At 45.6% G+C, this 15,840-nt stretch overlaps 1 protein-coding gene across 4 annotated transcripts in view; it reads right to left on the reverse strand.

Annotated features, from left to right (window-relative positions):
* LOC109882988 (filamin-A-like) overlaps positions 1 to 15,840 on the reverse strand; it is a 65,630-nt gene that overhangs the window by 30,805 nt on the left and 18,985 nt on the right. For all 4 annotated transcript variants that reach the window (XM_031803551.1, XM_031803552.1, XM_031803550.1 and 1 more), the window contains exons 3-10: positions 8,645 to 8,896; positions 8,391 to 8,488; positions 7,830 to 7,977; positions 7,617 to 7,735; positions 3,882 to 3,959; positions 3,604 to 3,766; positions 2,529 to 2,729; positions 1,878 to 2,015 (exon numbers count right to left, since the gene is read on the reverse strand). In XM_031803551.1, coding sequence (XP_031659411.1) covers positions 1,878 to 2,015; positions 2,529 to 2,729; positions 3,604 to 3,766; positions 3,882 to 3,959; positions 7,617 to 7,735; positions 7,830 to 7,977; positions 8,391 to 8,488; positions 8,645 to 8,896 — 1,197 coding nt within the window. The remainder of the gene's footprint in view (positions 1 to 1,877; positions 2,016 to 2,528; positions 2,730 to 3,603; positions 3,767 to 3,881; positions 3,960 to 7,616; positions 7,736 to 7,829; positions 7,978 to 8,390; positions 8,489 to 8,644; positions 8,897 to 15,840) is intronic.

Raw genomic sequence — 15,840 nt, forward strand, 5'->3', positions numbered from 1 at the left:
GCAAAGAAACCACTACTAAAGGACACCACTAAAAAGTGAGTTGCTTAGGCCAAGAAACAGGAGTAATGGACAGACTGGTGTAAATAATCATTTGGGTTGATTAGTGCATATTGGAGATTTGGCGCCAACTGCCGTGTCTTCGAGATGCAGAGTAGCTGAGCGGATGATCTCTGCATGTGTGGTTCCCACCGTGAAACATGGAGGTAGTGTGATTTTTTTAGAATTCAAGGCTCACTTAGCCAGCATGACTACCATAGCATTCTGCAGCGATACACCATCCCATCTGGTTTGGCCTTAGTGGGACTATCATTTTCATTAGGACAATGACACAACACACCTCCAGGCTGTGTAAGGGCTATTTGACCAAGAAGGAGAGTGATGAGTGCTGCATCAGATGACCTGGCCTCCACAATCACCTGAGATGACTTGGGATGAGTTGGACCTCAGATTGAAGGAAAAGCAGCCAACAAGTGCTCAGCATATGTGGGAACTCCTTCAACACTGTTGGAAAAACATTCCCTATGAAGCTGGTTGAGAGAATGCCAAGAGTGTTCAAAGCTGTCAAGGCAAAGGGTGGCTACTTTGAATAATCTCAAATATATATATTTTTTAACACTTGAAAACCCCCAGAATGAGTCGATGTCCAAACTTCTGGCTGGTACATAAACTCTGCAAAAAATAGAAAGGTCCCTTTTTCTGGTCCATGTCTTTCAAAGATATTTCGTAAATATCAAAATAACTTCACAGATCTTCATGGTAAACACCGTTTTCCATGCTTGTTCAATGAACCATAAACAATTAATGAACATGTGGACCTGTGGAACGGTCGTTAAGACACTAACAGCTTATAGACGGTAGGCAATTGAGGTCACAGTTATGAAAACTTAGGACACTAAAGAGGCCTTTCTACTGACTCTGAAAAACACCAAAAGAAAGATGCATTGGCAGACCACGTGTAACATTTGCACAGGATCGGTACATCCGAACATCACACCTGCGGGACAGGTACAGGCTGGCAACAACTGCCCGAGTAACACCATTAACGCACAATTTCTCCATCAGTCCTCAGACTAACCGCAATAAACAGAGGCTGGACTGAGGGCTTGTAGGCCTGTTGTAAGGCAGGTCCTCACCAGACGTCACCGGCAACATCGCCTACCGGCACAAACCCACCGTTGCTGGACCTCTTCACTGACGAGTCACGGTTGTCTCACCAGGGGAGATGGTCGGAACGGCGTTTATCGTCAAAGGAATGAGCGTTACACCGAGGCCTGTACTCTGGAGCGGGATCGATTTGGAGGTGGAGGGTCCGTCATGGTCTGGGGTGATGTGTCACAGCATCATCAGACTGAGCTCCTCCTCCCTCATGTGGTACCCTTCCCTGCAGGCTCATTCTGACATGACCCTCCAGCATGACAATGCCACCAGCCATACTGCTCGTTCTGTGTGTGATTTCCTGCAAGATTTCCTGTCAGTGTTCTGCCATGGCCAGCAGAGCCTGGTGCTCAATCCCATTGAGCACGTCTGGGACCTGTTGGATCGGAGGTAACATCTCACAGCAAGAACTGGCAAATCTGGTGCAGTTCATGAGGAGATGCACTGCCGTACTTAATGCAGCTGGTGGCCACACCAGATACTGTCTTACATATGACCCCCCTTTGTTCAGGGACACATTATTCCATTTAGTGTCTGTGGAACTTGTTCAGATTGTCTCAGTTGTTGGAACTTATGTTCATACAAATATTTACACTTTTTCTGAAAATAAACAGTTGACAGTGAAAGGACATTTCTTTTTTTTGATGAGAATACATTATTAATATAGGCTGCTGCTGGGTAGTTGACTAAATATATAGGGTGCTGCTGGGTAGTTGACTCACTGGGGCCCTTGATGGTGACTTTGAGTTCTCCAGTCCCAGCTCCTTTAGTGAAGACTCTGAAGTCAGCCGTCTCCTTCACCCTGAGGCCTTTGGGCTGCAGACCACGCCCCTTAGCCCGAACCAGGCTGGGGTTACAAGCTGGGGGAGGGAGGAAGGTTAGAGGTGAACACAGTCTATAGTTTGAATGGATGACATTAACCCCCAGGGGAACTGCTAAATAAGGACCGGCTGAGTAACATGCGCATGTGTGTGTGTGTGTGTGTGTGTGTGTGTGTGTGTGTGTGTGTGTAGACAATGGCTCAGTCTGGGTTTGGAGGTTTAGAGAGATGACACACCAGTCTATGAAAAAGGATGAGTCACAATGAATAGTATGAGACACACACCGAGTCTAGCACCCAAGAGAGATCCCAGGAAGTGACAGGACAGTAGAAGGAAGAAGCTGCTCCAGAGAGAGAAGAGATACCAGCTCCCTCCATCCTTCCAGAGAGAAGACGCAGTTAGAATATAAAAGTAGTGACAAACAGAATAACAGAGCAAGAAACAGAACCAGAATAACAGAGCAAGAAACAGACCAACGAAACAGAACAGCAGAAACAGAACCAGACAAAGTAAAGTCAGACACTCTGCCTCATCTCCCTCAGTCTGTCTCACCCTCTCCTATGTTAACAGTGAAGGGGCTCTTGCTGATCTGTCCTCCGGCGAAGGTAACGTAGATGGTGTGGGCCCCCTCCAGGGTGGGTTTGTAGGTGCAGCGGTACGAACTGTTGCCCTTATCCTCTATCTGACACACCACCACGTCCTTCTTACCCGCTGGGTCCATGATCACCACCTCCACCTCTCCCACACCAGCACCTGGAGACAGAGGCAGCTTTAGCATCATACCAATAGACTGCGTCCTCCGGAATTATGGGACTGAGAAGCCCTCTTTTTGGCCCAATACTCCACAAGTTTAGCAATGGGGTTCAAATACAGACTATCAGCTTTCATTTGATGCATTGTCATACATATCGGGTGAACAGTTTAGGGATTACAGCACTTCTCGTACATAGTCCCCCACTTTAGGAATTACAGCACTTCTCGTACATAGTCCCCCACTTTAGGGGAGCAAAAGTATTGAGACAAATGCACTTGTGTATTAAAGTAGTAATGTATTGTTATTTAACTCGGCAAGTCAGTTAAGAACTAATTCTTATTTACAATGACGGCCCTAGGAACAGTGGGTTAACTGCCTTGTTTTAGGGATAGAACGACAGGTGTACCTAGTCAGCTCGGGGATTCGATCTAGCAACCTTTCGATTACTGGCCCAACGCGCTAACCACTAGACTACTAGTCATTTGTATTGCAAATAAGAATAGAATATATCAAAACACATCTACATGCTACCAACATTATGGATAGTCCTGAATGAATCAGGACTAATGAGTGAGAAAGTTAGACGCACAAATATCATAACCCCAAGACATGCTAACCTCTCACCATTACAATAACAGGGAAGGTTAGCATTTTATATCATACCCCCAAGACATGCTAACCTCTCACCATTACAATAACAGGGAAGGTTAGCATTTTGGGGGGGTGCATCTAAAACCCCCTTCTTTAAAACCACAACAAAAATACAGTCGTCCTTCCTAACGGAGCTGCCTGAGAGGATGGAAACTGCTCAGGGATGTCAGAAAGAGACCCATGGTGATTTTAAAATGGCTGTGAAGAGAGAACAGAGTGTACCTGCGGTGTAGACATCAAAGTATGTGGTCTTATTGGCGATGTTCCCGGCAGGTTCTAGTCCAGGTCCCTGGGCTGTAGCTTTACTGCTGTCTCCCTGAGCCATCCCCACATCCACCTCATAAGGAGACTTATTGATGTGTAGCCCCGCAAACAGCACCGTCACCTGGTAAAACACAGAGTTACCAAACAGCACTGTCACCTGGTCAGAAAAACATGTCACCTAACATGTTACACAGAGCACCATCACCTAGGATTAAGTAGGGTTCATTTAGGCTTACCTTGTGCATCCCAGTGACTTTGGGAATGTAGAAGACTGAGTAGGTACGATTCTTATCGTTGTTGGCTGTCACCTTGGCCTGACGGGGAGGATAGAGAGAGACACGCTAATGAGCAAAATCCAGAAAAGAAACATTACATTTCAACCACCTAAAAGTATGCAATTCCCAAACCTTCCATAAAGCTATCACCTGGCTCTCAGGAGAAGACTGGCTATGTACACACTGCCTACAAAATGAGGTGGAAACTGAGCTGCGGTTCCTAACCTCCTGGCAAATGACTGGCGAGAGAGACACATATTCACCTCAGATTACACAGACCTACAAAGAATTTGAAAACAAACCCAATTTTGATAAACTTCTACTGGGTGAAATACCACAGCAGCAAGATTTGTGACCTGTTGCCACAAGAAAAGGACAACCAGGGAAGATTAAGCACCATTGTAAATACATGTATTTATTTTCCATTTTGTACTTTAACTATTTGCACATCATTACACTGTATATAGACATTACATTTGAAATGTTTACTGTTAAAAAACAAAATATTATCTACTTCAAATGCTTAAATTTAATTTAATAATTAAACTTTCTTCTCCTTTATTATATTTGAGTTTAATCACAATATTTGTTATATTATTTATTCTGTCTTTCTGGTGGATTAAATTGAAACCAACTTTCTATGACGTTTAAAAACAGCGATATTTGGGATTTCCTTTAAATAACTGAAAGTGAGAGGTTGTAATCTGAATAAAGGGGAAAAGGCCATTCCTGAACATGGGGTGAGACATTCTTACTAATCTGCTATAGAAGAGGTTCAGATTTAAGTTTAAGTTTTGTATGACTGAAGCCTTTAGTGAGAGGTCTAATATTTTAATTTCTTCACCCCAAATTCATTATATAAATAAGGCATTTGGCTCCAAATAAAATGTAATTACTCAATTTAAATTACTGTTCGCTAGGTGTAGGCAAGACCATCAGCAAATAGGTAAATTGTGAACTGACTAAAGAGTTAGCCAGGGTGATTTTTCCACAAAGACAGGTCTTTTCCTTTCCATGGTAGTAAGATCTTACCTATTTTTTTGCTAACTTGAGTCAATTTTTTTGGAGCGATCATTTCTTTTGGGATTTGTATACCGAGAATGTCCACATCCCAAACAGACCATTTTTATTGGTAAAATACCCTATAATGTACAAGTTGCATTTTTTTGTGATCCAATACGTATATAATATGGTTTCAATCCAGAGAGGTTAGAAATAGATCCTCTAGGAGGCTGTGGAATCCATTGAAATTATTGTTGGATCTGATTTTCACAGCTAAAATTTCAATGGCCATAATAAATAGATATGCCGATAGTGTACAACCTTGTTTTACTCCTCTTGACAGTTTAAAACTTTAAGTAGCCATTGACTATTTTACACCTCGGGTTACTATACATAACTTTAACCCCTTGTATAAGGGAGTCTCCAAAATTGAAATATTCCAGGCACTGTATATAAATTCTAGTCTTACTTCCTCAAAGGCCTTTTCAAAGTCAGCTATGAATACCAGGCCTGGTTTCCCAGATATTTCAGTGTTCTATTGTTTCCAGTACTTGTGTTATATTTTCTCCAATGTATTCTAAAAAACCTGTCGTCTGACTAGGATAAATAATATCCGACAATACCTTTTAAATTCTATACGCTATACATTTTGCATCACAACACTGAAGAGTAAGGGTCCTCCAATTGTTTTAACTTGTATCCTGTCTCAGTAATAATGAAATCAGACCTTGCAGAGTGTCCGATAAGCGACCATTTACAGAGTGGTTACAACACGCCAAGAACGGTCCTCTGAGTACATCAAAAAGGTTTGGTATGCCTCCACTGGTATGCCATCCAGCCTTGAGGTTTTCCCAGGCGTAAAGGCTTTAATTGCATTAAGAAGTTCCTCCTCTGTAATTTGGCCTTCAAATGAGTCTCTGTACATATTAATAATAATAGAAAATACATTTTTTACAATTAACTTCAGTTAGAGGAAATTAACCCATGATTCACCAAAGTACTTTAAGGATAACACCATCATATGTAACAAGTTTCTGTAAATAATTTGGCAGCATTTCTATGTTGAAGATTTAAAAAATAATTTGGTGCATTTTTCCCCATATTCAATCCAGTTGACTTTATTTTTAGAAGTCAGAAGTTCACATGCACCTTAGCCAAATACATTTAAACTCAGTTTCACAATTCCTGACATTTAATCCTAGTAAAAATTCCCTGTTTTAGTTCAGTTAGGCTCACCACTTTATTTAAAAAATATGAAATGTCAGAATAGAGAATGCTTTATTTCAGATTTAATTTATTTCATAATATTCCCAGTGGGTCAGAAGTTTACATACACAAAATTTGTATTTGGTAGCATTGCCTTTAAATTGTTTACCTTGGGTCAAACGTTTCCAGTAGGATTCCACAAGCTTCCCACATTAAGTTGGGTGTATTTTGGCCCATTCCTCCTGACAGAGCTGGTGTAACTGAGTCAGGTTTGTAGGCCTCCTTGCTCACACAAGCTTTTTCAGTTCTGCCCACAAATCTTCTGTAGGATTGAGGTCAGGGCTTTGTGATGGCCACTCCAATACCTTGACTTTGTTGCCCTTAAGCCATTTTGCAAGTATACATGGGATCATTGTCCATGTGGAAGACCCATTTGCAACCAAGCTTCAATAGACCCACATAATTTTCCCACCTCATGATGCCATCTATTTTGTGAAGTGCACCAGTTCCCTCCTGCAGCAAAGCACCCCCACAAAATGATGCTGCCACCCCCGTGCTTCACGGTTGGAATGGTGTTCTTCAGCTTGCAAGCCCCCCACTTTTTCATACAAAAATAACAATGGTCATTATGGCCACAGTTCCATTTTTGTTTCATTAGACCAGAGGACATTTCTCCAAAAAGTACGATCTTTATCCCCATGTGCAGTTGCAAACCGTCGTCTGGCTTTTAATGGCGATTTTATAGCAGTGGCTACTTCCTTGCTGAGAGATGTCTATAGGACTCGTTTTACTGTGGATATAGATACTTTTGTACCCGTTTCCTCCAGCATCTTCACAAGTCCTTTGCTGTTGTTCTGGGATTGATTTGCACTTTTCGCACCAAAATACATTCATCTCTAGGAGACAGAACACGTCACCTTCCTGAACGGTATGACGGCTGCGTGGTCCCATGGTGTTTATACTTGTGTACTATTGGTTGTACAGATGAATGTGGTAGTCAGGCATTTGGAAATTGCTCCCAAGGATGAACCAGACTTGTGGAGGTCTTTGCTGATTTATTTTGATTGTCCCATAATGTCAAGCAAAGAGGCACTGAGTTTGAAGGTAGGTCTTGAAATAAATCCACAGGTACACCTCCAATTGATTAAAATTATGTCAATTAGCCTATCAGAAGCTTCTAAGGCCATGACATCATTTTCTGGAATGTTCCAAGCTGTTTGAAGGCCCAGGCAACTTAGTGTCTGTAAACTTCTGACTCACTGGAATTGTGATAGTGAATTATAAATGAAATAATCTGTCTGTAAACAATTGTTGGAAAACTTGTGTCATGCACACAGTAGATGTCCTAACCGACTTACTAAAACTATAGTTTGTTAACAAGAAATTTGTGGAGTGGTTGAAAAACTGAGTTAATGACTCCAACCTAAGTGCATGTAAACTTCCGACTTCAACTGTATATGCGGTGTGTGTGTGTATGCGTGCGCGTACCTCCTCTTTGTGTCCGGCAGGGTCCTCTACATACACCAGCACCTCTCCCATCCCAGCACTGATGGTCTCCACTGTGAACACCGCCTTCTTCATCACAACGTTACCTACTGGCTCTATACCTGGAGAGAACGAGAGCAAGAGCAAAAGAGGTGAGAGGCTGAGGAAAACATTTAGGTGTGTGTGTGAGAGACAGGAAAACATGTTAGTGTGTACCTGGTCCGTATGCGCGGGCCTTCTTGGGGTTCAGTTTGGGGCGGAGGGGTGCGCCAGGCTTCAGTTTGGACTTGGGGAACTGGGACAGGTATGTCATCACAGAATGTTCATCTACATTAGGGTCAACGATCTCCTCTGGGGTTATCACCTAGGAAACCAGATGGCACACTGTTTAGACACACAGCAGAGGGTAGCGTGATTTAATGTAGACCTTAACCACTACCTCAGACAATCTCAAGCTGCACAAAGCACCCACACGCACTCACAGAGCCATAGAGACAGAGAGACAGAGGAAGAGTTGTTCTGAGAACTGGCCCACTGTGGGAGGAAACACCAACCACAGAGATAACTGACAGCACGCTACCAAGGTCTGCAGAGCTGCCAACCTCGCACGAAAGCCCTGCCCACATGACAACTCAGCACTGCACACAAATACTAGGCTAACGCCATGAAGCTAACTGTACGCCGTGTCACCTACAGACAGCATCACAGCTCTGTAATGATTATGATGGTAGCATGATTCCACAGAGACCAATGTGATGGTTAGCGTAGCTTGTTTACCTGAGGGATACCCAGCCAGTCATCAGCCTGTTGCATGGCCTCCCGGGCGTTGTCCACTGGTTTAGTCTGGTCCCACTGGTCCCAATCAGGGCACAGGCCTATAAGAAAGCAGTATTTAAAACTTAGAAACACACAACTCTAAAAAATAAATTAAAAAAGAGAGGGCTTACTGGGTCTTTGAAACAAGCCCCTTGTTACTACCATCTACCCCCCCCCGCTCTCCCCTACCCTCTGACCTTTAACCCCTGACTTACCCGGAGCACAGCTGTCGACCAGTGCTCCCAGTGCTCTGCCACTCTGCCAGTCTCTGCTGAAGTTGTGGATGGGGATCTCTGGTAGCTTGTTCTGGATCCATCCCAGAAGTCTCTGTTTCGGGGTCTTCTGCTGGCCGTCACCCCCCTCCTCCTCCTCGTCCCACATGGGCATGGAGATGGAGTAGTGGAGGATCAGCGTCCACACCATGCCAAGGATCAGCTTCAGGTTACCATCCACTATGGCCTTGGAGTCTGAAGGAGAGACAGTAATATATGAATATGCAGATCTAGGATAAGGGAGAGGAGGGGGGGGAGCTGTAGAGAGGGTGGGGTTGTATTGGAGTAGAGCTGTAGAGAGGGTGGGGTTGTATTGGAGTAGAGCTGTAGAGAGGGTGGGGTTGTATTAGAGTAGAGCTGTAGAGAGGGTGGGGTTGTATTGGAGTAGAGCTGTAGAGGGTGGGGTTGTATTGGAGTAGAGCTGTAGAGGGTGGGGTTGTATTGGAGTAGAGCTGTAGAGGGTGGGGTTGTATTGGAGTAGAGCTGTAGAGGGTGGGGTTGTATTGGAGTAGAGCTGTAGAGGGTGGGGTTGGATTGGAGTAGAGCTGTAGAGGGTGGGGTTGGATTGGAGTAGAGCTGTAGAGGGTGGGGTTGGATTAGAGTAGAGCTGTAGAGGGTGGGGTTGGATTAGAGTAGAGCTGTAGAGGGTGGGGTTGGATTAGAGTAGAGCTGTAGAGGGTGGGGTTGGATTAGAGTAGAGCTGTAGAGGGTGGGGTTGGATTAGAGTAGAGCTGTAGAGGGTGGGGTTGGATTAGAGTAGAGCTGTAGAGGGTGGGGTTGGATTAGAGTAGAGCTGTAGAGGGTGGGGTTGGATTAGAGTAGAGCTGTAGAGGGTGGGGTTAGATTAGAGTAGAGCTGTAGAGGGTGGGGTTGGATTAGAGTAGAGCTGTAGAGGGTGGGGTTGGATTAGAGTAGAGCTGTAGAGGGTGGGGTTGGATTAGAGTAGAGCTGTAGAGGGTGGGGTTCGATGAGGATTTTTTATTTTGCCTTTATTTAACCAGGTAGGCCGGTTGAGAACAAATTCTCATTTACAACTGTGACCTGGCCAAGATAAAGCAAAGCATTAGGATTGGAGTAGAGCTGTAGCGAGGGTGGGGTTGGATTAGGATTGGTGTAGTAAAGTTGGATTAGGATTGTTGGAGAAGAGCTGTAGAGGGTGGGGGTTGGATTAGGATTGGAGTAGTAATGTTGGATTAGGATTGGAGAAGAGCTGTAGAGGGTGGGGGTTGGATTGGTGACTGGGAGATCAGAGATGAGCGCAAGAGTGATGCAACCACAGACCAGTCCACACACGTCTTCACGCACACACAGGATTGGGGTAATTGCTCATCAAGTCCAAAGGGTGGTGTGATAAAAACAAGCCCCCAGGACAGGGAGAAGGCACAGCCTGAGTTCTAACTCGATAAAGATGTGTTGGCGCTCCTCACACGCTGGTGCTTGCTGGAGGAATGCTGAGGCAACACAATCCAGGAGACAAGAATCCTCCTTTTGTTGTGTCGGTGCGTGTCTGACACAGAAAGCCAGAAAACATGAGTGGAATCCTCCTGTAATCCTTTTACAGTTCTCATAGGCTTACAATGTTGTTTTGAATATTGCGCAAACAGTCGCTAAGATTATATTTGGTTGTGAATGTTGCAAAATAACAATTTTGAATTCAGCAATTGTTAGCTAGAATGCTAATGCTCATTGACATGGACTGGAAGCAAAGTTAACCAAAGAGCCATTTTACTGGTTGTTTAATTAAGAAGATTTAAGTACAATGCAGTTGATTTGCTAGTATGACACCAACATTAGATTAAGCAGGACAGTCCTACGAGCCTTACAACCAAAAAGGGTGAAATGCACAAATAAGAAACAAGTACATGGAAGCCATTTCTGCTGGAGGAATATGAGAAATTCTGAAAAGCCCCCCCAGTCACTGTCCGTTAGCTAGCCCCCCCCCCCCAGTCACTGTCCGTTAGCTAGGCCCCCCCCCAGTCACTGTCCGTTAGCTAAACCCCCCCCCCCACACAGTCACTGTCCGTTAGCTAAACCCCCCCCCCCACAGTCACTGTCCGTTAGCTAAACCCCCCCCCCAGTCACTGTCCGTTAGCTAACCCCCCCCCCCCCACAGTCACTGTCCGTTAGCTAACCCCCCCCCCAGTCACTGTCCGTTAGCTAACCCCCCCCCCCACACAGTCACTGTCCATTAGCTAAACCCCCCCCCCCCACACAGTCACTGTCCGTTAGCTAAACCCCCCCCCCCCACACAGTCACTGTCCGTTAGCTTAAACCCCCCCCCCCCCCCCCCCCAGTCACTGTCCGTTAGCTTAAACCCCCCCCCCCAGTCACTGTCCGTTAGCTTAAACCCCCCCCCCCCAGTCACTGTCCGTTAGCTAAACCCCCCCAGTCACTGTCCGTTAGCTAAACCCCCCCAGTCACTGTCCGTTAGCTAACCCCCCCCCAGTCACTGTCCGTTAGCTAAACCCCCCCCCAGTCACTGTCCGTTAGCTAAACCCCCCCCAGTCACTGTCCGTTAGCTAAACCCCCCCAGTCACTGTCCGTTAGCTAAACCCCCCCCAGTCACTGTCCGTTAGCTAAACCCCCCCAGTCACTGTCCGTTAGCTAAACCCCCCCCAGTCACTGTCCGTTAGCTAAACCCCCCCCAGTCACTGTCCGTTAGCTAAACCCCCCCAGTCACTGTCCGTTAGCTAAACCCCCCCAGTCACTGTCCGTTAGCTAAACCCCCCCCAGTCACTGTCCGTTAGCTAAACCCCCCCCAGTCACTGTCCGTTAGCTAAACCCCCCCCAGTCACTGTCCGTTAGCTAAACCCCCCCCAGTCACTGTCCGTTAGCTAAACCCCCCCCAGTCACTGTCCGTTAGCTAAACCCCCCCCAGTCACTGTCCGTTAGCTAAACCCCCCCCAGTCACTGTCCGTTAGCTAAACCCCCCCCAGTCACTGTCCGTTAGCTAAACCCCCCCCAGTCACTGTCCGTTAGCTAAACCCCCCCCAGTCACTGTCCGTTAGCTAAACCCCCCCCAGTCACTGTCCGTTAGCTAAACCCCCCCCAGTCACTGTCCGTTAGCTAAACCCCCCCCAGTCACTGTCCGTTAGCTAAACCCCCCCCAGTCACTGTCCGTTAGCTAAACCCCCCCCAGTCACTGTCCGTTAGCTAAACCCCCCCCAGTCACTGTCCGTTAGCTAAACCCCCCCCAGTCACTGTCCGTTAGCTAAACCCCCCCCAGTCACTGTCCGTTAGCTAAACCCCCCCCAGTCACTGTCCGTTAGCTAAACCCCCCCCAGTCACTGTCCGTTAGCTAACCCCCCCCCCCCAGTCACTGTCCGTTAGCTAGTTCACCTCCCTATTGACTGTTCAGTAACAGTGCGTGGATAAAATCACTGGGGAAGCAAAGCCAGAAAAAAAGCCATAGTACAACCTGTTTGCTGTATCACCTGTTAGTGTCAAGGCATATGAACTGATATACAGACCTAAAGGCCGAGACGATAAGACACCGTGATATACAGACCTAAAGGCCGAGACGATAAGACACCGTGATATACAGACCTAAAGGCCGAGACGATAAGACACCGTGATATACAGACCTAAAGGCCGAGACGATAACAAGACACCGTGGTATACAGACCTAAAGGCTGAGACAATAAGACAGTGATATACAGACCTAAAGGCTGAGACAATAAGACAGTGATATACAGACCTAAAGGCTGAGACAATAAGACAGTGGCAGAATAAATTCAACCACACCTGTGGTTCATCACAAAACCAAAGAGCAACCTTGTCTAGTTAAGTCAATAAAGCATGCAACAGATAGATGTCCTACAGCATGGTCAAAGGTAAGGTTTCACACATTCAGACTAACTCTTGATTTACTACATCGGAGAGTTAAAGGAAACAGGAGCTGCCTCCACTATTCCAGCATCATCAAATCTCCTCTGCTTAGTCTAATACAGTGACAACTAAATGATATCAAAAACTATTATTTAGTCCAATCAAAGCAAGGTAAATATCATGTGGCTATTCATGGTTCTGATTTCGGTGTGCGTGCAGGTAGAACAAACATGTTGACTCACTCTACTTGTAGAGAAATGCCATCCTCTCTCTTCATGCTTTAGTTGTCATCGTCCTAGGCTACCTGGCTAAAATACTTGCTTGCTAAGCTTCATTTCATGGGCAACGATTAGACAGCTAGTTAACATTAGCCTTCTACATATTTAACTTTCATCCTCTCAGGCCAGAGGCGCAATGTATGAATTAATGGTTGTATCAGAATCACCGTTATAGTCATTGGCCAGTATGGAGAATTAAGTAAAACCACAAGTCCAAATATCTATCTCCATACAACAATTCAATGACATTTGGCTTTTGATGTGATAGGTGTGAAGCCAAATCGCAACTGGCTTCCCTTAACACTTGTTTTTAATTGCGCCAGGACCATTCACAGTTGAGTGAATGCAGATCGGCTATTATTGTATAAAGGAGGTAAATAACAGTAGCAGGGCTACATACAGGGGGTACAGGTACAGAGTCAATGAGCGGGGGCACCGGTGTCGAGGTTATTGAGGTAATATGTACATGTAGGTAGAGTTATTATGCATAGATAATAACTGAGTAGCAGCAGCGTAGACAGGGGGGGGGGGGGCAACGCAGTCTGGGTAGCCATTTGACTAGATGTTCAGGAGTCTTATGGCTTGCGTGTAGAAGCCTCTTGGATCTAGACTTGGTGCTCCGGTACCGCTTGCAGTAAAGTAGCAGAGAGAACGGTCCATGACTAGGGTGGCTGGAGTCTGACAATTTAGGGCCTTCCGCCAACACGCCTGGTAAAGAGGTCTAGGATGGCAGGAAGCTTGGCCCTGGTGATGTATTGGGCCATACACACTGCACTACCTTCTGTAGTGCCTTGCGGTTGGAGGCCAAGCAGTTGCCATACCAGGCAGTGATGCAACCTGTCAGGATGCTCGCGATGGTGCAGCTGTAAAACCTTTTGAGGATCTGAGGACCCATGACAAATACTTTCAGTCTCCTGAGGGGGAATATGCATTCAGCCTCGAGCAAATTGAAGGAAAATTATGGAACAGATAAGAAATACATGGTTGTTTTTTTTGCCAATTTGCCAGTTAGCATTCCCCATTCACTGTCTGTTAGCATTCCCCATTCACTGTCTGTTAGCATTCCCCATTCACTGTCTGTTAGCATTCCCCATTCACTGTCTGTTAGCATTCCCCATTCACTGTCTGTTAGCATTCCCCATTCACTGTCTGTTAGCATTCCCCATTCACTGTCTGTTAGCATTCCCCATTCACTGTCTGTTAGCATTCCCCATTCACTGTCTGTTAGCATTCCCCATTCACTGTCTGTTAGCTAGTTAGCCCAGAGAGGAAGAGAGGCCCAACGCCATTGAAAAATCTATCCCCCCCACCAGCATGTGGCGTCCACCAAGCAAGGAGTTTTGAATTTGATTTTTTTTAAAGATATATAGTGCTTATTTTCTACATGCTAATTTATCAAATAGAAGTTTTATAATGCTTAACTTGTTACGAGTGTACTGATATATAGCAATTACGACATCCCGGCAACTTGAGAAAAAAAACACTATCGGAGTTGTCACAAGATTGCTATGCATATTCATGGCATAAGGCCACTAGTATCTCCCTCCATTTAATACAGGCGGTTGATGGCAACAACCCTCATCGAATTTGCAAAAAAGGATTACAATAATGACCTGTATCCACCAATCCGAAGGAAGGATAGGCAGGAGCTAGGAAGCCCGCCGTGCCACTGTGTGGACAACCGTTCCCATTGTTAGGGTGGAGACCTGTGTTTCTTAGTATATCTATAATCTTTGGTTAGCCTCCCCATTCACTGTCTGTTAGAGAGTTATTCAAATTATCCCGAATGGTTGGACATCTATAGAAAAATCAAGCGTTGTTTCCATGTGAAAACGTCATGGTATGCATTTTGTGCCATTGTTTGGCCTCCAAAAGTGTGGTTTTGGTGTTTTTGCTAATGTTCTAAAAAGTGTGATAAAACACAGCCGAGTCATGACTGGGGAGGAGGAAAGGGGTGGGTGGGGTCGCAGTGACCACAGCTCCCAGACAGAACACCCAGAGGAAATGAGACATTCCACACTGGCCTTATCACTGACACACACTTGTATAACTAACCATCTGGGGACACAATCTATTCCCATTTCAAATTCCTAATTTTCCCTAACCCCAAACCTAACCTGAAAACAAACTCCTAATTCTAACCTTAACAGTCTAGAAATCGCATTTGACCTTGTGGGGACTAACAAAATGTCCCCAGTTGGTCAAATGTTTGTTCCTGTAGTATTGTGTGTTGTCGGTGTGAGCATACATGAGTCACAACCCAAACCTGACTAACTCTGGGGTAACAGATGGCTTAACTCCTATCCTCTAACACGCAGGCAGCACTACAACAGCTAGCTGCACTTCCTTTTACACTTTCTGCTTCTTCCACTCCCTCCCTCCCTTGGAAAAGTTCCTTCTTGTTTTTTGCCTTAAAAGGAAAGACCCAAACTGACTGCTATCCGCCCACCCATTCCTCTCCTCCCCCTCTCCTCTCCACCCATTCCTACCAGGGCTCACATTACAGACGGACGATGGAGAGGAAAGTGGGAAGAATGGGGACGTTTTACAGCTCAAAGAGCCTGGCTCTGATTGGTTGAGAGAGAGTGGTCTGTGCTACATGGCTTCAACCAATAAGATCCTAGCATTGGTCATGAAGTTGGAGTGTTCATTTTGGGTCCCGGTCCATGTCCCCACTAAAGCTAGCAGGGTGCTAACAGAATTAGCAGCACTGATTGTGCACCACTCTAAGGGAACGACGACCCCGGCACAAAAACAAAGTAATGTGGGCTTCTGGCCTAGCGCATGGGTTAGAGCTGTGTGTCTCACAACCAATGGAAGACAAAGAATGAAAGGACATGTTTCTCAACAATGCATCATGCTGTATAGTAACAATGGGCTTGTTGGCACAGATTCCTCATGAGCTCCACTAGGCCCCAACTACGTTGGGGCCTAGTGGAGGGCTGTTCAACGTTGGTCCTGGACGGCCAAAATAGTTCTGCTTTTCATCCTCTCCTTCCAATCAGGGCCTAATGCAGACCTGGGACACCAGGG

The sequence above is a fragment of the Oncorhynchus kisutch genome, linkage group LG24, assembly GCF_002021735.2.
Source record: "Oncorhynchus kisutch isolate 150728-3 linkage group LG24, Okis_V2, whole genome shotgun sequence".
Taxonomy (NCBI): domain Eukaryota; kingdom Metazoa; phylum Chordata; class Actinopteri; order Salmoniformes; family Salmonidae; genus Oncorhynchus; species Oncorhynchus kisutch.